General features: G+C 40.9%; 1 protein-coding gene across 4 annotated transcripts in view; it reads right to left on the minus strand.

The window, feature by feature from the left end:
* Window positions 1–24,825, minus strand: part of LOC121858891 (protein dispatched homolog 1-like) — a 91,855-nt gene that overhangs the window by 7,642 nt on the left and 59,388 nt on the right. For 2 of the 4 annotated variants that reach the window (XM_042355543.1, XM_042355542.1), the window contains exons 3-10: window positions 20,348–20,461; window positions 10,354–10,442; window positions 9,747–9,870; window positions 9,310–9,504; window positions 8,097–8,391; window positions 6,714–6,937; window positions 6,302–6,484; window positions 2,487–2,706 (exon numbers count right to left, since the gene is read on the minus strand). In XM_042355543.1, the coding sequence (XP_042211477.1) occupies window positions 2,487–2,706; window positions 6,302–6,484; window positions 6,714–6,937; window positions 8,097–8,391; window positions 9,310–9,504; window positions 9,747–9,870; window positions 10,354–10,361 (1,249 nt within the window). In that variant the 5' untranslated portion in view covers window positions 10,362–10,442; window positions 20,348–20,461. The remainder of the gene's footprint in view (window positions 1–2,486; window positions 2,707–6,301; window positions 6,485–6,713; window positions 6,938–8,096; window positions 8,392–9,309; window positions 9,505–9,746; window positions 9,871–10,353; window positions 10,443–20,347; window positions 20,462–24,825) is intronic. The other 2 variants (XM_042355545.1, XM_042355544.1) reach the window with 2 other exon arrangements.

Raw genomic sequence — 24,825 nt, forward strand, 5'->3', positions numbered from 1 at the left:
GTAATTCCTCAATGAACTTGGATTTCAAAACACGGAATCAGTTGTATCTCTTGTTTCAGCCTCCAGAAGTGTGATAATTATGCAACCTTATCATCTCCATTTTTTGACTAATTGGGAAGAAAACTGAACATTCATAGCATTGTACTTGTTATGGATTGAACTACTGAAAGTGGCATAAGCAGTAGCTACAAGTTCTGTTGTAGTTGTAAAGGTAAGAATGATCAGTCAGCTGGTTGATAGATTGATGTATGCATTTTGGACATACTTTCAGTGTTTCCAATTAAATTTATTAGACTGTCAGTGAGGGGTACTGACCTGGTGTCCACTGTGACCAGTTATATCCCCAAGCATGCACGCACGCACCTCTTTATAACATTTTGTAGGAACAGATGAGATTCAACAGTTTAGGTAGTCTTAAGATAAATACTCTACCTTACACTCAGTTGAAATTCAGTTATGCCAGGATTAATGGGCCTGAAGGAGAGACCTACCTTAAAGATAATAAATTATGTACCTGGATCCCAGAAAAAAAAATTTCCACAAGCCTGAGACACCAGCCATCATGATATACAATACTGTCACTAGGTAACAAGTTCAGGTACTGTACTTCAGCCACTGGTACAAAACATCAATAAAACAATCTACTTTGGGCAAGTTACAGTAAAGGTAACAAACTTTGAAATATAAACATGAACCTTTTACACTGCAATTTTAATTTCTTCAAGAGCATCCCACCAATCACAAGATGAATTTAATCATTTTAAAAATAGTGGGTACTTTATTGACATTCTGGGCCACTCTGTTACATGCAGAGATAAAAATACAGATAAAATGTCTGGAAGGTCTTTGAGGGAAGAGCTCTAGCAAAGGTAAATTTAGGTATCTGCAGTAAAAATGATGTACCCTGTGGTTGCTAGTGACTACAATTAAGAATTCAAGTACAGTAAAGTAGTCTGTTTTATTCTATCAAAACACCTACTCAATATGCAATTAACCATAAACACTGTATTCCTGTAACATTTTAGTATGGTAATAGTATGGTGGTGTACAAAACTTAAAAAACATCTTATTGGAAATGTCAGGCTACACATTCAGCTAATGTTTGCCTGTGTTCAGCATCCTCCAAAATGGCAACATAATCAAAACTGATGAGTACGGATATCACGGTCAAATTATTTTCCCTCCTCCCTGTATTTCTTCTCAGTAAAAAATCACTAGGAACTTGCATGAAATTCTCAGCCTTAAGCACTTATTGGCTAAGTTCTTTCTTGCTGCTTCAACTTATACAAACAAACATCTTAACTCAGTGTCTTAATGAGATGAAGATCATACTACACAAACTTTGCTAACCATTAAAAAACATAAAGTGAGGTTTATTTTTTAAAGTTATTTGATATCTCCTTCACTTATAACTATAAATACTGCACCTCAAAAATAAAATTGTTTTGAGAAGTAGGTAACTTTTACCTGAGAAGCTTCACAAAAGCTACAGCTTACTCTTATACTTTAGGATTGTTGGAAGACCACAAAGTTTGCCTACAGGTGCAGCGGGTTCAACATGTGTCGTCTCTCAGGAAGCTGACTAAGTGTGACGAATAAATTATTCATGTAAAGTTGGGTGATGGCATCAGTGTGTATTGAGAGGACATAAAAATTAAAATCACTTATATTTTTAAAAAAGTAGGTTTAGTTATTGGTTTGTTGCATAAAAAGTAGATCACAATGACTAGTTTTCAGGGAGATAACTTGGTGGCACAAGATGATCCTTTACATGTATTATCAGAACCACAGCTGGCTATAAACTACTGTATACATAAAGTATATCACCTAAAAAGTATGTCACAATGATCTAGTTTTCAGGTGATGATTAAGTAGAAGATGCTCATAACCATCAAACTGTAACATAATGCATTACTGTAGTTGAGCCTCAAACTTTAGTGCTCTATATTTCCCAGAAATTAAATCACAGTAACTTAGTTTTGGTGAATTTGACTCCTCACAGGTATCATTATATGATGTTCTTTATAAACTTTAGATCTTGTACTATGCTGCATAAAAAGTTATTCATATTTACAGTTTTCAGAGAAGTGTCAAAAGTCATTCATGTTGCATTACGGCAGAACCATAATCAACTGTCAAACTTCATATGACCTGTACAGTACAGTACAGTATTTCCATAAAGATGTGTCACAGTGACCTCATTTTCAGGTAGGTGACTAATAATTATCATTAGATGGTGATACACATGAAACCTGATGACTGTACAGTAGTTTGCTGTTTTAGTGTAGAACCAAAGTTGCCTGTGATAATTACCATGATGTCTATTTACCCAAAAGTAGGTCACAGTGATTTAGTTTACCGAGAGGAAACTACATACTGTATTAACACATGCAGCTGAAAAATAAAACTAATTAATCTGTAAAAAATTACCATATAAAATATAGCTTAAGACTGTAAATAGCAAAATGAGAAAACTCTACACATACCCAAGTCCATTGCTGCTACTGTCACATTGTCTACAGTGAGGTCAAGCTTTTGTAAAGCTTCAAAATAAGGGAGTGCGTCAGAACTACGAGCCACGGGCACGAACACAGCTGTCAAACTGAGGCGTTGCTGGAGCTTCTGCTTCTGGTGTTTGTGGTGTGGCTCAGAGTGCTTGAAAGGCTGTGGATGATCAGGGTCTGGTACCTGCAACCAATGGGCAAACTACAGTGCCCCTAGTGAGGGCAGTGCTGGTGCTTAACTACAGACTTTACTTCTACATTCAACAAAGCAATGGTAGTTTCTACATGGAACCTCTGTGGAGTTCCCCCATCACCTTCTATAACCAGGTTTTGTGTGCCAATAGAGTATTCCTCTCAATGTTCAAATATTATTATGAAACTAAAAGATACCAAACAAAATTTCATATATTTGTGCCAATCTCTCACAGTTCATTAAGTAAATAAAGAGCTATGGTAGACTAACATAGGTATATGAAGGCTAGTGTGGCTTCTTTTAATTTCATATTAATATCTGAATGCTGAAATCGATATTCCATTTACAAACAAAGCCTGACTGTTGAGTGTACAGCTTCCCTAAACATTTCAGACTTGCCTATAACTTGAAGCATTCACAGGGTTAAGCCCAAAATATTTGTTGAAAATTGATTCCAAGTTCATTAGGCTCTTACAGATGGTCTAAACTACTGTAATATGGTAAGAGAAAAGGTTATGTATCAAAAAGGACAGCTACAGAAAATTTAGTCTATCTGTACAAGAGAAAATAAAGTAAGGAAAACAAGACAAGAGATGGTGTTTAAAGTAAGGAGGAATCTTTTGTTTCTTACTCAACAAAACAGGTAGTATTCATTTAAAAAGTAAATGCAATAACTGGTACAAACCCTATCAACACATATAAGAACAGGCAGTTGCATGTCCTTGGGCAGTCCCATTACACTGCCTAATCTTCCTTAAGATCTTGACACATTCTTGAGTTTCAGTTATCTTAACCCTTAAATAGTGCGTAAGGATTCACTAATCTGCCCCCATATGCACAAAAACTACAGCTAAAACCAAGTGATGTTGGCTACCATTTAAGAGCTAAGACACATTGGACGATAGCTCTAAGAGATGGGTAGTGGGAACTAGGTTCATGACTTAATTTCATTACAATACAGGAGAGGAAAGACTTTTAAAAACATGACTTTCACCTTTCTTTTTTCCAACAAGTCTGATTATTGAAATGTCTCAGGAATCTATACAAAAATCATGAAAAAAAATGTAAGAAATAATGAACTGCAGGTAATTACCAAAATAAATTACAAAAAACAAGCTTACACCAATTAATCAATATGTACCAACATTATAAGGTATACTTAATGAGACTGACAATGTCTACAGGACTGTACTGTACATATTACTTAAATGCCTTTTTTACTCATTGTAATTTCCCCATAGTGAGATATTTCAAAACTACCTTAGGGAATATTCTGGTCCTTTCCACTGTATGTCATGGTCTCACACTGCAGACACGAGTGATATGTGTAAGGATTATACACATTAAGTCCTACAAATCAAAGTCCCTTGAAATGGATGGGACTTACTATGAGTGTGAGTCTGCTTAGTTTTTTTAAGTTTATACAAAGGATCTAGAAAATGTAATTAAACTTCATATCCATGTAAAAGCCATACTGTACCTCATTCATCTATTTCAGTGAGGGTTTTTATTTCTTATTCCTTTGCTCAGATATATTATACAATCACCAACATTTGTAAGTTAAATCAACAAGAACGAGGCTACTGAACTAAACTACAGTAATAGCAACTAATAAATGTGAATACCATACCTTATTTTACCCTATTCTTCTCATCTGGCAGTTCTGGCTATAACTGATAACCTGTTTTTTCTGTTTTTCTATCCCTTTATCTTAAGCAATGAGAATAAAGAAGGAGAGTACACCGTTATATAATATTGTAATAGGATCTACCATAACTGCCACGTGGCTTGCTTTAACCAGTGTGTGTGTGATAAGAGGAAGGTGCTGTTGAAGACAAAATTCACTGGACACTTGGCAGTATATGGCATGTAAGCACTTGAGGATCAGTAAGTGAAGGGAATTGAAATCTTAACATATTTTCTTGGATCTTTTCTTTGTATTAAGGTGTTACTTTTTTTTTCATATTGTGGTTCTGACATAATATAGGATGAAAAGCTGCATTATTAGATATAAACCAATCATATATATGAACCATAAGTAAATGCTAGATACTGTTAAATGTTCAAGGAATTTTTTCTGCAATGTGTATGTTCTCAATGGGAGTCACACAGGCCTGTTGATAAATTATAAGAATCTTCATCTATCCCATTCAAATCAGTCTCCACAGTATATGTGAGAAAATATAGTCACCTTTGTTCCTCTATATATTTCAATACACTTAAAACATGCAAAAGCAAAGAAAGAATTCAAAAGCCAGCTAATATTAATCTTGCTGTATTTTCTTTATGCAATTTACATACAAAACTCAGAAAACGGAATGATGCGTGGTGTGATTCCTTTTGGTTGTGAGGGGAGGGATGGAGGAGTGATCTGTGAGACTGCCATAAGTTCACTTGATGATTCCTGCAGAGCCATCAAAGCTGCATGACAGCGGTAATGTTGAGTCAGCTGCATTAATCCAGCTCTCACCATTTACATAAGGTGATAGTGCACAAGCAAGCCTTTGGAATAAAATTTTGTGAATCGTGCCTCATGCTTCAAACTCCTAAAACCACAGACAACAAGTCACTACCTCAGTGGACAAGTTACACTCCTCATACTAAGTATAGAAGGAAGTTGCAGGTCATATCTTCATTACTCTCAGGTCATAAATTAGACCTTTACAATCATCAACCCTTCCATCATAGCTGGTACCTGAGACCCAAGCCTCCTAAGATGGTAGTTAAACACATTAAGTTCCAATTTTCAAAGAAACAGTAATTTAGAGCCACAAAAATGCCAAGGGGGTTAAACTTCTCCCTGGTCATGATTTGGATAAAGTCATTTGAATTTGTTGTATGTTTAAATCAATTGCTTTTATAAAATAATATGTGTGAGTTTTGAATGTCCATACATTGCTGTGTTTTTCCTATAGTTATGCTCACAGTTTGGGATAAAAAGTTAAAATTTGCTCAGCACCTCAGTATACAGTAGGTAGTCCTCAACATACTGATTAAGGATCTAAGGTAAAAAATTTGAACTTTTGTTAATTACTTGTCCTAATAAATATGAAAAAATCTAATTAGCTTTGCAACACTCATTATTCGGTTTGGTTCTTGGTCCAATGAGTTCTGGATTTTAGGGTCTATACCTATACAGTGCTGTATATTTCTTATTACATATGTGTATGGTAGGAAGTGCAGAACAAGCTTGGCAATCTCAAATCTTTTCATCTTGCACACGTCTTGGCCGTCTTTCACCACACCCACCTCACTCACCATTCTGCTGCTCATCATTTATCCTACCTATAGGACTGAATAAATCTAAGTGAATTTTAACTACAAAATAGTACTGTACAGTGCATGCAAAGTATAAATTACAATCTCATTCATTCAAATAAAACTACAAGTTATTATTAGTACTGTAATGTATGTTGTTACTTGATGACATTCATGCATTTTCATATTTAAGTCACTTAGTGAACATGCATGTAAAATAAATTTTATTTATATATATATATATATATATATATATATATATATATATATATATATATATATATATATATATATATATATATATATATATATATATATATATATATATAAATAACCATGTCAATACCTCCGGATTCAGGAATGCAGCATCAACCAAATAATGAAGTATAGTGTAGACAGCATCATGCTGCAGGCACACTTGAGGAACACGCCGACACCCTATATGGCCATGGCAGCCTCCCTCCAGTTGTAAGTCTAAATAGCGAGCACATCTTCGCAACAGACGATGAACGTTGATGACATCTTCTAGCTGTTTTGCAAACCAAATTATCTATGAATTTCCACTAAGTCAATATATAATATACAGCATATGACATGTACATTCATTGACAATCAAAATTACAGAACAAGATTATAATACAGTACTGAGATCTCATTTTATTATTTTACAGCATAATCTGAAATTCTTTTTTAGTACATTACTGTATTAAGTGAACATCCTCAAGAGTGCATACAACATACAGTATTCTGGGTCTTACCTTTATGTGGTGACAAGATGTACGGTTAGAAAGAAATGCAACATAGTTTGGAAGTGTCCAGGAAGGACAGCAGCGACCAGGGGACCAGGTTTCACATATGGGTTTAAATTCAGCTGGAGAACGTAATCGGTCATCCAGTTGACATATTGCTTGCAAGTACTTTAAAGTCAGTAATGAATCTCGTGGTACTGTGCTCTTGATAACCATGTGCCCATACTCAGGAACTGCAATAATCAAATGAATGTTTAAAGATGATCTAAAACGACAAACATTAACAAGTTTATTAAAAGTGTTCAGTTAAGTTTAAGGATCATTATATATGTTATACACTGTAGACTATCTTATTAAAATCCATACGAAAAAATTTGCAATGAGGGTGAAAACAATACGGTCCCTCTCCGGGAAGATTCTAAAATAGAATCTTCCCCAAAAACTCAACGTTCTTCAAGTCTTAAAAATTCCAGACAAATATACATGAAACATCTACTCTTATGGCTACCATATAAGTGAGACTGCCACTTACTTGCACTGAGAAACACGAACAAGACACCTCAGTCTCTCAATAGTCAACATCTTTAATACTTCTTTTACTTTAACATTTCCTTGAATCAATGTTTCTTACTCTCTGCAGCCTTATCACTCTTCATATGCCAAGGTTCATCAGCTTCCCTATTCTGTACAACCAACCCCCCAACCTTGCCTCCAGTGATAAGGTTCTTTCTCTCCAAACATTTCTCAATGCAACTACAGTATTACCTTCTTTCCCTTCACTATTTTGTGATTCAGTTCATCACTTTACCATACATTCACTCTCCAATTTTACTGAGAACAAGTCTTCCATTTCTTAGTAAACTCTTGTCTCATACATTCACTCTCCCTATAAAAACTCTGGACAAATTTAACAACTTCCCATTTGCCTTGAATAATTTTAATGCCTCCCACATTGTCTTTCTATCATATACTTTCTCTAGACCATAAAAATTTTTATGGTAATATCTCAATAACATTTGCCTTTCCAACCAGGTTTGACTTTCTCTCATCTCACCACATTACAACAAACTCCCCAAAAATCATTTAAGTTCTTACATTGTCTCCCTCTGCTAAACTGCTTCATCCACTTTCCATCTGCCTCTGACCTGACCTGTCTTGCCTCACTCCTTATATACTGTACCTTATACCCCTCCCTCCACATAAAGACATAAACACTCACATTATCCACCCAATCCTAATTTACCTCCCCTTCAATCTAGGTTCTCGTAATTATATGGGGGAAACCGTGATCATTTCTAAGGGTATTTTTCCAATTACTGTACTTCTAAGCGTAGCTCTTAGAATATAATCAAGACATTAATCAAACCCATACTAAGAGCAGAGACGACTCACCAACTGGGTTACAGAAGAAGCCGTCCTCTCCGATATGGTCGTGGTTATGGAGCTGATCATCGTGTTCATTCTCATGGTTATGGATCTTGTGTTCTTGATCCCATTCATTCTCTAAGTTGTACTCTGAAGGGTTCTCTCCTCTCTCATCATTTCTCTCAGCCATGTCCACAAGAACCTTCAAGGCAAAAATAGGCGTCTCCTCTAATTCTCGCACGTCACTGGCGTTTTGTCCCGTGCTGCTGCTACAGTTGTCAAACACCTGAACCGGACCATTAGGTGTCATCTCAATACAGACCTGCAACGTCATCAATATTAAAACAGGTGTCCAAGTTACAGATGTATTATTGGAGCTCTACACCACTGACATGGCTTCACTAAAAACTTAAAAAAAAAAAAAATACAGTTTCTGAAAAATATCATCTTCAATCTAGCTAGCCTTTTACCACTATGATCTAGAGTGGCAATATTCAACCACACACACAAACACTCACCCTCCATTTGCTGACGTTCATTCTCTTAAGTGCTGTACGGTATTCTGATTTAGTGATCCACTTCCATAAAAAGGTCCAAAAATATTCATCTAGTTCATCCCTGTTATTTCATGCACCTTAGTACTGTATCAACCCATGAGCAGCACATCCATCCCCAAAACTTACTTGACCCCATGGTTTTCAGATATTCTCACACACACAAACAGACAGACAGACAGACACACACACACATGGGTCTTTCCTGTCCTTTCACCTGCTTGGTATTCCCATCTTTTTCCTACCATTACAGTACTATACCATTTACCCATTCTCTCTATATGTCTACAGTACATCACCAAAACAAACTCTGTCTGACACTATTTACATCTATACTCTATCTCTTTATAGTCATGTTCCTTATCATCAGCTGTCAAGTACATTGTTTGTCATAAAATATATTTCAGTTCTGTACAACAAAATGAAAGTGAGGCGAAGTATTATGGTTCTTTGGGCCAAGGGGGAAAAAGGACCTATCATATATATCTGAGGTTCATAGACGACCAATAAATGATTTAACCAAAACATTAAGGGCAAAACCTATTCGGAAAAAAAATTCATAAAGTAACAGAAGACATGTAAGACCTTGAGGAAATCTTACAGAACCTTTCATTTGGTATTAATTTGTACATTACTGTTACTTTCAAACAGATTAGTGACACTGACATAAATTGGGTATGGCTTACTTTGTGTGTGTGTACCGGAGGCTTGTCATCCCCATCTGTTTCCTTCTCTCCATCATTTCCTGAGTTAAGTCGATCTTTAAAGTTTGGATCACTAAGAGGGTTGACGCCAAGAGGTCCACTGGGACGAGAAGCATCCAAGAGGTTCTCCCAAGCTACTGCACGCTGGCTGATTACTGTTCCTCTTGACTCAAACCCCTAAACACAAACCAGAACAAGAGGTCTTAGTTTCACATAAATACATACAGTACTAACATGTTCACAAGCACCAAACTTTTATTTAATCAAGTTTATTAATATTTCAGTTTTATCAAATACATTTAAAAGTATCTTAACAAAATTCAGATACCTGTACAACCAATTACACACAACCTGATTAATGAATAGAGGTTAATACTAATTAATATTCAAGAGAAGGAAGTGTATGAAAGGAGACTAACCAGGGATGGGTCTGTGAAGGCCGGGAGTGGTCGGGCTGTGAGGGAGAGGACCAGACACGTCACCACAACCACTACTACACTGCTCAGCACCGCGTACGGGTGATGACACAGCAGACGAGCATACCTGTTCAAGTAAACACTATTACAGTATTCATAATAAAGAGACGATAACACATTATGTTTTGCCTTTATTGTTATACGTACGTGAATGAAAATTAGTTCACATAAGGTAAAATTTTTTCTTTTTCATTTCAGATGTTTAATATCATACAGGTAATAAAAGTGAATTATGCTTCAATTAATTCAAGTTAGGTAGATTAGTGATCTGCTTCCATAGTCTGTTCACTGGAAGCTTGTAACCGAGTCCTGGGCTCTCCTGAAGAATCACTACAGTTCTTCAGTATTTAATTTATCATATTTATACAGTACAGTATTTTGATTATTTAAAGAATAATAACTATTCTGTGTTGATCTCTGAGAATTCCCGCTCTTGGAGAAACAAAAATAACCATGTGAAATACTTTGCAGAAAAAATACAAAATTGTGTGTTTGTAAAGGCAGACAAGTAAAAAAATCAATAATGTACACAATGTGTTGTAAATCTAACCAGATCATGTTGGGAGGAAGTGATGGTTGATCGGAGCTTGCATGATGGCCCACACTCCCGCCTCCCGCAACACACGCTCACACCCGCTCCTGAAACACAAACACCAACATAACTTATAAAATTATTATATCATAACCTTAATTTTAAGTTCACACATTAAAACAGAAATGGAAGAGATGATCCAAAAATTAATGTGTGTTATGAGTGAGCTGATGCACGAGGTTGAGGCTAAGTTTAGTGTTGTTGAAACAGCGACCAATTATAACAGAGGAGTTCTAAGCCACGAGTCACCTTTAGTTTTCAGGATAGCCTACCTGGCTGGCCTCTACTTATCACCTGCAGCAACAATTAAAAGATCATATGATATGAGTAAAATGAACAATAGAAAAGCCTACAGCCTTGTCAATTCAGCTCTTAGCTCAGAATATGAAGGTCTTAAGATAAGAAAAATGCATATTTATTATAAGAGGATATACCCATATCATAATTAAAGGTGCTCCTCTACTTACCAACTTTCAGAGATAGAAACATCATCACTGAGGGGGGTCACCTTCCAGAACAGGTGTTTAATGTGGATGAGACTGGATTATATTGAAGAAAACTCCAGATAAAACCTGCTATACATTACCAAAGAGGACAAGAGTGAGCCAGGTTCTAGGACTGTATTGCAGGGTAAAGCTGTACTAAACATCCATTTTTTTTTCGTTTTTTACAATGTTCGGTATTTACAAAAGAAAAGTTGGACTTATGAACAAGCCTCAGGAACATAATGTATTTGTAGGTAGAGGAGCACCTGTACATTCTGAAATAATGTACTTAAGAATTGAACTTTTGCTGTATTAAACCATACTTTAAGAGGTCTCAATGACAGTCTGGTCAGGAGAGGCCAGGATTACATCCCACTTGGACGATTCCCATCTGGACAATTATCTGTTTTATGTGATTAAACATAACTTTACTTAATCGTCCATATGGGAATTGTCCAAGTGGGATGATACGGTGGGCAGTGGACTAACACCAAGAATTATAATCCAATATTTACTGGAAACAAATATAACACCAGCCACACACACTGGGGCACAATTTCAACATGTCTCATGATAAACAAACTTACATGGAAGTTATCTAGACAAATAATAGGAACAAATGAAACATAAAGCAAACAATATAATGTAACTTATTACGCGACTTAACAAGTTTCCACGTTATGTTGCTTGAGAGGAAATATTGCTGAAAATAACCTGGTTCGTATATGAAAACACACGAGGCTACAAATTGTCCTAGTTTTTTAATCTATCCAGTGAAGAAAGTTTGTCTTCAAATAATTTCAAGGTAGTAAAGTTGTACTAACACACACACAACATGCACATGTGTAAAATGTATATAAAATGTATACACCTGTACTGTACAACACACATGCATGCATACAATTATGATACACTCTTATAAAATATACACATACAATATATACAACACAGGCACACACAACTATACACACACACTGCACACACAGTCAAATTAACTTTCCCGACTGACTGTCCTTTACAATCTGGATAATGAGCACATCAAAGGATCCTGAGAGAAATCATAGTTTATATCAACAGCCAACGAACATCTGTTATCCTAATTAATAAAGATTATCGTAAATTGGTTATGGCGGCATCAGTGTGAGGATGGCCGTATATCGAACAGCGCCATTAAGGGGGTCAACGGAAAAAAATATCTCAATAGGTCAGTTGATCATCCAGGAAAGGTTTTCATATGGCTGGTAAAACGTTCATTGTGTAAAGCTTAAATAAAACATATATACTATTACTTCTATAATATACTATGTACCCCTAGACCTTATAACCTTCTTCATAAAAAATAAATAAATAACATGGAGCCAAATTCTCAGTTGAGTTGGCGCTACTATAGTGTGCGGTTAGGTTAGGTTACACTGAAGATATCTATGTACCGGGTAGATGGCACGGTAAAGTAGCACCGTTGAGTTTTCCTATCGGACTGACTTGAAACCCAAACACAAAAGAAACATCCAAACTGGCTTCAAAATGAAACCGGGAGTCCATCATTACATACATTTACTTGGCATCAGTTAGGAGACAAAATCAACGAATAGAATCCTCGCGAATCCAAACGCCTGGTAATGTGATACAGCGGAGCAGGAAAGCGAATTCGTCTGCGTTGCCCCGGAGAAGTTATTTTCACCAGTGGCAGTGATCCAATCTCGGTGTTAGGTCAAAGGTCGCCTTAGTAAATTTACGTCCCTGATAAAAACCCCTCCACTGAAAATAATAATAATATCATAGTTCAAATGCCCGAAGTTCTTTATAACCTGACACAAAGATCAAAGGGTCATCAGGTACATGGACTAGCCTCGCACATTCTGTTGGTTTATTGACTGATATAATTAATAAAGAGAACACATAAAAAATTCTTAATACAATGGCCCTATGAAAAAACATAACTAGAATTGTGTGACACTGATGTAAAAAACAATAATAATAATACTAATTAATAAATCAAACAGTCGAAAATGTAATCATGTAATCCAAAGGCCTAAAAAAAATATATAATTGACCTATGCTGACAAATGGCATATACTGTACAATGAGGTTATCAAAATTGCATCACCATTATCAGTGTCACCATCACACCATCGCCAACACTATAAACACCATCATACCCAATGCCATCACCACCATACCAATACTACCATCACCATCACTACCATCACCCCATACCCAAAGCTACCATCACAGACACCACCAACAATAGTGTAAGCAGTATGAGGAGGAGGAACTAGCAGTATGAGGAGGAGGAGCTAGCAGTATGAGGAGAGGGAACTAGCAGTATGAGGAGGAGGAACTAGCAGTATGAGGAGGAGGAACTAGCAGTATGAGGAGGAGGAACTAGCAGTATGAGGAGGAGGAGGAAGTCGAGTGTGAGGGCAGAACGCAGACTGTGGATCAATGCGAAGGTGCTCTGCTAGTCACATACCTTCCTCACCCTTCAACCTCCTCTACCCTCACCCCTCATCCTCTACCCTTATCCCTCATCCATCAACCTCTATCCTCACCCTTCAACCTCATCCTCCTACCTCACCCTCCACACCAACACTTTTTTGGATGATGAACCAGACCCACCTACCTGCCTAGTACTTGTAGAAGGCCTCGTGTCTTCTACAGGAATTCACAAGAAAAAAATACACACACACGCAGAGAGAGAGAGAGAGAGAGAGAGTTGTCTTGCGTCCCGGGCCGAGGTAGGTTTTATAATACAGGAGCTGCTTCACATCTTCTACGGGAGTTTTGAGGTACAGTACTGAGTCTTAAGTTCAGGGTAAATTTTGACACTAAACATCAAGGTATGATTTATTTTACTGGTGTGTGTGTGTGTGTGAGAGACACTTGATATTTTAAGAGGCAGTTTATGTCATAAAGGGACGTGGCGGCCAAGTGGATACAGCCCTCGCCTCCTGACCCAACAGTCAAGGGTCCGAGTACCTCAGTTAGCCATTGAGTGAGGCGCCCCCAGTCGACCCAGCTGAGAATGGGTACCAAACCTAACCTAATTTTACAGCATGGGAAGAGAATTATCAGTCGGATGCCATACCAGCCACACTGTCTCCTTGTATACCGGAGGCTCAAGTCTGCAGTATACTATAACCACACTGCTCCCCCAACTGGCCATTAAAGCCGATGGGGCCCACTTTTAGGTCATACTGATTCTTTTCATTTCAGCTTTGAAATGTCGGGTGTTTTGCAGGAGAGACTCGACCATAAGGAGATTCCGTGTTCATCCGAGAATACTCCCTGGAGCTGGACTAAAGTGACCTGGTTCATTGGCAGCGAGGTTTTGGGTCGTCAGGTCATAGAAGAGAAAAAATAACTAAATAAAAAAAGACAATACCTGCTCCAAACTGACCTAGGCCCAGTGCCACACCAGTCCACCAACCCAGGGTCAATGGTGCATCATGAGGAGACAACTTAAGTGTGAGGAGCCTTACTGGTAGTGCCATGGTGTTGACAGTCCTGACAAACTCTTTTAATCTCCGTAGAGTGTGCTTAGGGTCATGCCAAACTCTTTAAATCTCCGTAGAGTGTGTTTAGGGTCGTGACAAACTCTTTTAATCTCCGTAGAGTGTGTTTAGGATCATGACAAACTCCTTTAATCTCCGTAGAGTGTGTTTAGGTGATGAGGGGGGGGGAGGCCTTAAGAACCATGTGAGGAGTTAAACGAGTCTTGAGTTCACGAGAGAGCTTTTAGTGGGTCCAGGAGGGAAGGTCCCCATTACTGCTGGAGTCACTACTGGACCTCCACCACCACGACCACCACCTCTTCCTCCACCAGTACCTCCTCACTCCACCACAGCCTCCTCACTCCACCACAGCCTCCTCCTCCACCACAGCCTCCTCCTGCCCCTCCTCCTCCTGCCCCAGATAATAAGATATGACTCTGGTGTACAATATATCGTGTTGTATCAGCACCACCACATCCCTTCCTCCCTGGGGCCACACCCCCACACACACACACACACACACCTCACTCTCAGTAAATATCCCCATAGTTATTCATAGGCAGCCATGACCGAGTTAGTTGGGTGTCATGTCAGCCTGTCATGAATAAATGAATGTATGTCAAGGCTATCCGGCATCCATCACTCTCTGATAGTCCAGCCTTGGCGTCCACCACCTCTCTGTCACCCCCTGGACGTGTTATTGGAATCTTACCTCCAACCTGGATGACACATTACCCTCCACGGATCACCTGAGGATTAACCCCCCCAGGTTATTTCGCCTTAAGATTAAACACTAACAACTAAACTAACCCAACCTTTAACCTAAGCTAACCCAACCCAACCCAACCTAACCAGACCAGACCTTTAGCTTTAATTCTATATATATATATATATATATATATATATATATATATATATATATATATATATATATATATATATATATATATATATATATATATATATATATATATATATATATATATATTTATATATATATTACAATTACATTTGCTTTAAAAGGGCTAAAAAATCCTTTCATTCCTCTGTAACCAGACAAGTTCCTACACTTAAGAATATTTTGACTCTGCCCTAATGTGATGAATTTGTCCCTTTAGTTCGGTCCCTCAAGCTTCTAAATATTAATGTTGTTTTCAAGTATGACTCAACCATTACCAATATGTTAATAAGGAATAGCCCAAGTTTGAATGTAAATGGAAGTGTTTATTGTATTCCATGTAGCCAATGTAATTGTAATTATGTAGGTCAGATAGGAAAAACACTGCAGCTCAGAATCAAACAACATAAGTATAATATCAGAACTGCATCTGAAAGCAGTGCCTTGTTCGTTCATGTTAGGAATAATAATCACCCCATTGCTTGGGAAAAAAGCTTAGAAGTATTCAAATCATCTTGAGTCACAGAAAGACTTCTGGTTGAAGCTAGTTTGATTAAGGAATTAAAATCAATAAACCTTAGTGATGGTCAGTTCAAAACTGATAATATGTTACATAAATTTATTTGTCAGTGGCCCAAGGTTAAAACTGCTTTGAAAACCTTTGATCTTGATGTATGACAGTTATTTTGTGGGTCCCTTTTTTCTGACCTGACCTGTCTAGTCACGTCACCACCCTTCTCTTAAGCTCCTCTACGGTTGTGTTGGTGTGGGGATTAGTGGATGTCATCATTATGACATGACCTCATGTTTTTAGGTCACCCTGTATATTTAAGCCTCTCTCTGTCCATGTAATTCAGTTGCCTCTGAAGATGTCTTGAATAAAGACGAAAGCTAAGGTACTCCGTTGTTTCCATTTTCCCGTGTGATTTTATCAAGATATATATATATATATATATATATATATATAATGTTGATATATGTAATGCAGATTTCTATAAATATATACAAATACATAGTGTGTGTGTGTGTACATAGAAAGGAATGAAGGAAGGGGAGGGAGAGAGAGAGGATGATTGTTTCAACCCTTTGAGGACGACATTTCAACCCTTTGAGGACGACATTTAAACCCTTTGAGGACGACGTTTTAACCCTTTGAGGACGACGTTTTAACCCTTTGAGGACGACATTTAAACCCTTTGAGGACGACGTTTTAACTCTTTGAGGACGACGTTTTAACCCTTTGAGGCCGACGTTTCAACCCTTTGAGGACGACATTTAAACCAGCAGGAGACGACGTTTTAACTCTTTGAGGACGACGTTTTAACCCTTTGAGGCCGACGTTTTAACCCTTTGAGGACGACATTTAAACCCTTTGAGGACGACGTTTCAACCCTTTGAGGACGACATTTAAACCCTTTGAGGACGACTTTTTAACCCTTTGAGGATGACGTTTTAACCCTTTGAAGACGACTTTTTAACCCTTTGAGGACGACGTTTTAACCCTTTGAGGACGACATTTTAACACTTTTATGACGACATTTTTAACCCTCCAAGACTCAAAAGGTTAAGATAAGGCGTTATAAATTTCACTAATGGGTCTTGGTCTCTCATCCTACGGGGTATAATGTTTCCTCTTTATGTGTTCAGCTTCATTAAGTAAGAGGGACATATATTACAATCACCCTCTGTGGCTTCCAGTTTGGTGTGGCAGGTCGGTATGTCTCTCTTTCCCTAGACCAAGAGGAGGAAGAGAGGGTTAACAGACACACACAGACAGACACAGACACACACAGACACACACACACAGACAGAGACAGACACACACACACCGACAATAAACTGAGTCACAAACATACACATACTATAAACACATACACACACAACCAAACATATACACACACACACACACACACACAAATAAAAACAACAAACTTCAAAACCTTAGCAACAAACATCCCCCCCAGGCTTCCACCAGTCAGGGTTTTGTAGAATAAAAAAAAAACAGCTCAGCCAAGGAAGGGAGCTTTGTAGTGTAGAAGTGTTTTATAAGAATCCCTTGATGTTTAAGCCACCCCCAGGTCACAGAGTCAGAACGACAGACTGAATTCCATCTTTTATTCATTTGTCAATATCTAGTCTATTTCTTCACTATGTTTCAGATTCTTAGGATGTGTTTTTTTTTACAATTAAGTCTTTAAGTGGTTCTGTAAACACAAACATCACGTGACTCTGTACACCAACATCAAGTGACTCTGTAAACACAAACTTCAAGTGGGGAGGAAAACCTGCCATGAAGCCTTTGTGAGGAAGACCAAGAGGAGGAGGAGGAAGACCAAGAGGAGGAGGAGGAAGACCAAGAGGAGGAGAAGACGAAGAGGGAGAAAGGAGACAAGGAGAAGGAGAAAGACGAAGGAGAAAGGAAGACCAAGAGGAGGAGAAGGAAGACCAAGAGGAGGAGGAGGGAAGACCAAGAGGAGGAGGAAGACCAAGAGGGAGGAGGAAGACCAAGAGGGAGGAGAGGGAAGACCAAGAGGAGGGAGGAGGAAGAAAACCAAGAGGAGGAGGAGAAGACGAAGAGGAGAAGGAAGACCAAGAGGAGGAGGAAGACCAAGAGGAGGAGGAGGAAGACCAAGAGGAGGAGGAGGAAAACCAAGAGGAGGAAGACCAAGAGGAGGAAGACCAAGAGGAGAAGGAAGACGAAGAGGAGAAGGAAGACCAAGAGGAGGAGGAGGAAGACCAAGAGGAGGAGGAAGAAGAGGAGGAGAAGGAAGACGAAGAGGAGAAGGAAGACCAAGAGGAGGAGGAAGACCAAGAGGAGGAGGACCAAAAAGAGGAAAATGAATAACAAGGAAGAATATAAGACAGGAAAAAAAAACTGAAAATTAACATAAAAATAAAGAGAAAAAAATATATATCGAACACCATAATAATGTTTTAGACAACACTATATCACTGTTTGTTTCTGGTGAAGGTAACACGTAATTAACTTCTGCTGTTGTGTGTTTATTCACGTCACAAACTCACCTGGGCCGAAACATCACCTGTGACAACTCACTAATTGGCTCACATCACGGGTATGACATCAAGAATAATTAACAGCAAAATAATATAAAAAATAAATAAAAATCGTATTAGTAGAGAAAGTATTTACAACCTCTAACCACTGTAGGTAATTTTTTTTTCTACTAATTTATTTAAAACAAACAAATGGCTAATCTGAAGATGATAATTATGTTCCTCAGTCGTGGCTTCTGGCATAATAAGGGGCCATTACTGTCAAAACACAAACACACACACACACACACACACACACTAAGGTCCATCAACGAAATCCAGAATTTATCTACTAAATAGTAAGTGATTTGAGACCAGAGGCAGGTGGACCGAGGCAGGAGGGAGGCAAGGCAGGTGGACCAGAGACAGGTGGACCAGGGGCAGGAGGAGGCAGGGAGCAGGTGGACCAGGGCAGGAGGAGGCAAGGCAGGTGGACCGGGGCGGGCGGACCAGGGCAGGTGGACCGAGGCAGGAGGAGGCAGAGACCCCAGGTGTGGACCAGGGCAGGAGGAGGCAGGAACTTGGGTGGACCGGGGCAGGAGGGAGGCAGGGCAGGTGGACCGGGGCGGGCGGACCAGAGACGGGTGGACCGAGGGCAGGGAGGAGGCAGGGCAGGTGGACCGGGGCGGGAGGGAGCAGAGACAGGTGGACCGGGACGGGGGAGGAGGCAGAACCTTGGGTGGACCGGGGCAGGAGGAGGGAGGCAGGGCAGGTGGACCAAAAGGGCAGGAGGGAGGCAAGAACCCAGGTGGACCGGGGCAGGAGGAGGAGCCAAGGCAGGTGGACCAGGGCAAGGAGGAGGCAGGGCCAGGTGGACCGGGGCAGGAGGCAGGGGCAGGTGGACCAGGGCAGGAGGAGAGCAGGGCAGGTGGACCGGGGCAGGGAGGAGGCAGGGCAAGGTGGACCAGGGCAGGAGGAGGCCAAGACAGGTGGACCAGGGCAGGAGGAGAGCCAGGGCAGGTGGACCAGGGAGACAGGAGGAGGCAGAACCCGGGTCGGACCGAAGACAGGAGGAGGAGCAAGAACCAGGGTCTGGACCGAGACAGGAGGGAGGCAAGGGCAGGTGGACCAGGGCAGGAGGGAGGCAAGGCAGGTGGACCAGCCGGGGCAGGCGGACCGTGGAGTGGACCGAGGCAGGAGGGAGGCAGGGCAGGTGGACCGGGGCAGGGAGGAGGCAGAACTGCAGGTGGACCGGGGCAGGAGGAGCAGAGACCTTGGGTGGACCGGGGCAGGAGGGAGGCAGGGCAGGGTGGACCAGGGCGGGCCCGGACCAGGAGCAGGTCTGGGGAACTGGTCATGGGAAGGCAGAGACGGAGCGGACCAGGGCAGGAGGAGGCGGGGCATGAGGAGAAGAAGCGGACCACTACTTCATCACGCCCTCCTTGCTTGCCACACGACATGACAGGACACGACACAAACCTTCTCAAGTACAGCTGAAGGAGGAGGAGGAGGAGGCAGGAGTTTAGGTCGTACGAGGCTTTGCTGAAATGAGGTCACTGCGACTTGAAAATAAAGCTTCTGGTGGAGGTAGAGCTTAAAGATGCACGTCTGTCCCGGGCTACAACATAAGCTTAGTGTGTGTGTGTGTGTGTGTGTGTGTGTGATGACGAAAAGAGGAAGAAGATATAAAAGACGAAATAAAAGCTTCACCCCTCCCTAAATAAAGTAGCGCCATTAAACTAATATACTAATAAACGCAACCTGGATATATCGTTCACATAACCCGTACACAGTGACGCCGTTAAATCAGACTCGTATACTGGATGACAACAACATGCCACACACCACATCAACTTCTTCACAGATTAGAGCATCAATTATAATAAGAAACTGATATAATGGGTTGATTACCCCTGTCCACAATGCCAATATGTCTGGACAACCATAACAGAAACTCATAAACATTCAGGAATATTAAATAAACAACAAAAACATTAATATTTCAACTTAAAAAAATCATAAAAAAAATCATAAAAAAAAATCAATTTCTACCTTTTTTTTTTAAACATGAAGTGACTTACCTGTGCTATAGCGGTGTGTTCAGTAATGTATCCTTGCTTAGTAAATATATATATACGTCTGCTTGATGTAACTACCGTGGAGCTGTGTTGCTTGGCGTTGGCTACCTGCAGGATCTGGTAAAGAAAAGGTAGATATGTTGATAAGATTCCTCCAGGGGGTTATTTTAGAGCCACTGCAGTTTGTTATATGGCCTGTGGTTTGATATATTTTAATAAACAAATGGTGTTCACTCCTGTATACTAACTAACACACCCATCCGCCACCCACCCCATAACCCACACAACACCCCCACCCACCCCCATAACCCACACAACACCCCCACCCACAAGAAAGTCATCTACCTATTGATTTCCAACGCCATCTTCACCCTGCCTGAGCCTAAACTTCCTACTGGTGGTTTGGTTAGGTTAGCTTGGCAGGTCAGGTATAGTAGGTCTGTTTTTGGTAAGTTAGCTGTTGAGGTTTAGCTTTGCATAGAGTGTGAGCAAAGGGACGTGTTTCCTAAAAGTTGTCTTTCCTTTTCTCATTAGCAAGAATTGGGGGAGGGAGAAAGAACTTTATGATAACAATGACACACACACACACACTGCTGTCAGAGGCCTGTATTAAGCGGACCCTGACACCTGGTGGAAGAAAGAGGACTGTCATGTGTGTGTGTGTGTGTGTGTCGTGTGCGCCCATGGACACCTGTGGGTTATGTGAAGAATAGAAAAATATGCGATAAGAAGATAAGTGAGAGAGAGAGAGAGGGAAGAGAGGGCTGAAAGGATGAGAGGGGGGGAGGGGAGGGGGAGAGGGTTAGGGGCAGCGTCAGCCAGAGGTATACAGCCACCCAAAGGTCGTCCTCAGGTCAAGCTACACCTCTACCAGGACCCCATCGATGTCTCCTACACCGCCCCAGGCCCCAGATTGACTCAGTATTTAATGTTTTGTGGTTTGGGGGATTTGGACTGGTTCTTCTGAGGGAGGCGACGGGTAGTGAAGATGATCCCCAGTCTAATAAACTACCCTCGTTAAGATGTTCACTACAGCTCAGCCACACACACACACACACACACACACACACGTCACCAAACCTACAGTCATATGGTGTTCCTTTAGTTCATTTCTATATCAATACATTTTTAATTATTTTTTTCAATTTTTTACATTTCATTTTGTTTATATTTCAATTATTTTTTTTTCGTTTGTGAATTTTATTGGAGATTTTTTTATCTAGTTGGAACAAGAATGGGAAACTTAAGGAGGTGAAATGTGTACATAATAACTATCATAACACACACATACATACATACAAACATACATACATACATACATACATACATGCAGTTTCACCGTCCTGAAAATCAGAAATTATTCACTCGAGTGCAGCGGCCTTCTCCACCAGACACAACGACGACTACCACCACTACTACCACAACCACTAGTACCACCATACGACTACCACCACCCCCACTAACACCAGTACCACCACTAGCACAACCCTAGTACCACCACAACCACTAGTACCACCATACGACGACTACCACCACCACCACTAACACCAGTACCACCACTAGCACAACCACTAGTACTACCACAACCACTAAATTGCCACCATACGACCACCACCACCACCACTAACACCAGTACCACCACTACCAGCCACTAGTACTACCACAAACACTAGTACCCACCATGACTACCACCACCACTAACACCAGTGCACCACTACCACAACCACTAGTACTACAAAACACTAGTACCCACCATACGACTACCACCACCACCACTAACACCAGTACCACCACTAGCACAATACACTAGTACTGCAAACACTAGTACCACCATGCGACTACCACCTACCACTAACACAGTACCACCACCACTAGCGCTGACCACTAGTACCCACAAAACACTAGTACCATACATTCTACCACCACTAACACCAGTACCACCACTAGCACCGCCACTAGTACTACCACAAACACTAGTACCACCATACGACTACCACCACCACCACTAACACCAGTACCACCACTAGCACAACCACTAGTACTACCACAAACACTAGCGCCACCATACGACTACCACCACCACCTCTACCACAACTACTACCATTACCACAACCACTAATACCACAAACACTAAGCGCCACCATACAGCTACCACCACCACCTCTACCACAACTACTACCATTGCCACAACCACTAAGCACCACTACAACCTGAGATGAATCCTACAGTCCTGAGATGAATCCTACAGTCCTGAGGTGAATCCTACACTCCTGAGGTGAATCCTACACTCCTGAGATGAATCCTACACTCCTGAGATGAATCCTACACTCCTGAGATGAATCCTACACTCCTGAGGTGAATCCTACACTCCTGAGGTGAATCCTACAGTCCTGAGATGAATCCTACACTCCTGAGGTGAATCCTACAGTCCTGAGGTGAATCCTACACTCCTGAGATGAATCCTACACTCCTGAGATGAATCCTACACTCCTGAGATGAATCCTACAGTCCTGAGGTGAATCCTACAGTCCTGAGGTGAATCCTACAGTCCTACAACAAGACTCGCAGTAAGAATCTCAGGGGCCGTCAACCCTCTGTTTATCATTTAATCATCACCTGAGTAAACCTGACATGTCCCAACTTGGTCTAAACCTCACCTGGGCTAACCTACAATGCTCTCCCTCCTCCTCCTCCTCCTTTTACTGCTCCTTCTCCTCTTCCTCTCTTCTCTTCTCCTCTTCCTCCTCAACACACCCACACCACACTCACACACTCAATCTTTTTCCATTATAAAACACACTCATTGTTTGCCTGGGCAGTATCTGTGTCACCTCCATCAGAAAGTACAAACCAATAATACTGTCTGCCTGTAGTACTAACATTCCAGAGTACCACCACACGTAGACACTGGCGAACGTCCGTCTGGCGTACTAACATCCCAAAGAACCACCGCATAGAGACACTGGCGAACGTCCGTCTGGCTTATATTCTCTCCATGCACAAACTCGTCACTACATTGAGCACAGGAAGGCCAAACGCTGTTGACTGCTGATGTTGGTGCAGTTTTTATGGCCGGGATCCTGGTTACCAGTGGCAACACACTTGGTTGCCTTGGTAGCATTGCCCCCCCCCCCAAACCCCCCACACATACACTCTGTACTGTACTGCGTTGTGGGGAATGCAGTACACCCACCAGCACCACCCACGACCCCAACACCACCCACGCCACCACCAACCACCCACGCCCTCACCATCACCACCTCCCATCTCCCCGCTGATAGCAACACCCTCCCACACAGGTAAGTCCGCCAGGTAAAACACTGTTCTCTCTCTCACACACACTGAATCTTCCTATAAGACAACAGGCCCTTATATAACATAAGTAACTCTCATAAATCAAATAATAAACAAACAAAAACATGTGACACACCAACATAAAATTACGTTAGGCTGAGCGAGTCACCTGTGAGAGTCACCTGTTGGCCCGGAGCCTCAGGTAAGCCTTCACCTGACATCCTCAACTAGATCATTCACTAACACAATCACTACAAACTCACACCCCTTCAAAAAATCAAAATTTAAATCTCTCTCTCTCTCTCTCTCTCTCTCTCTCTCTCTCTCTCTCTCTCTCTCTCTCTCTCTCTCTCTCTCTCTCTCTTTTCATCCACCTCACTCCAATATCGACTTCTGGGCATATATCCACATCCAGCCTCCTCCACACCTCATTACTCCACTCCACCTGTTGTTTCGTCCATAAGTTCTTAAATTCTTTCGAGATATCTTGGTTTTGTGGTTCCATCTCGTCTTATTCACTCTCTGACTTCTGCATCCACTTCACATCCGTTCAACATCCACCCCACAAAGCTCCACATCCACTCCACACAGACAGGGTCCACCAGGTCACACAGGGATAAGCCCCACCAGCCCTTACCTCACACACGAACCTTAAAATTCATCAGGGCTCACCAGCGACCCTTATAACCAGCCTCACCAGACCTATTGCACACACACACACACACACACGCACACGCACACACACACACACACACACACACACACACACACTTTCATTATTCTCCTTCAAACTCTAGCAATTTGCGCGTCTCTCAACACCGTGTTGGGTCATAAATAACCTGGTCTAAGTTGTGGCACCTTCACCAACTCTTCATACCTGGAGTGGTGGAGATGGTGGAGATGGTGGTGATGGTGGCGGTGGTGATGATGAGGGAGAGAGGGAGAGAGAGAGAGAGAGAGAGAGAGAGAGAGTGGGGGGGGAGTCAGTGTTGTCATAATAAACAGATTTCACACGAACTAAAAATATTAACATAAGAGTTGTGTTATCAAATCATCCCTGAACTTAGTGGGTTCAATTAAACACCTGGAGAGTTGTAACCAGGTGTTCTCTTAACGATGTGTAAACAATAACAATTAGGTGATGACAAACACAATTCCGCCAAAACAAAAGCAACACCATCAACACC

The sequence above is a fragment of the Homarus americanus genome, unplaced genomic scaffold (genome assembly GCF_018991925.1).
Source record: "Homarus americanus isolate GMGI-L3 unplaced genomic scaffold, GMGI_Hamer_2.0 scaffold22960, whole genome shotgun sequence".
In the NCBI taxonomy this organism is placed as follows: Eukaryota; Metazoa; Arthropoda; class Malacostraca; order Decapoda; family Nephropidae; genus Homarus; species Homarus americanus.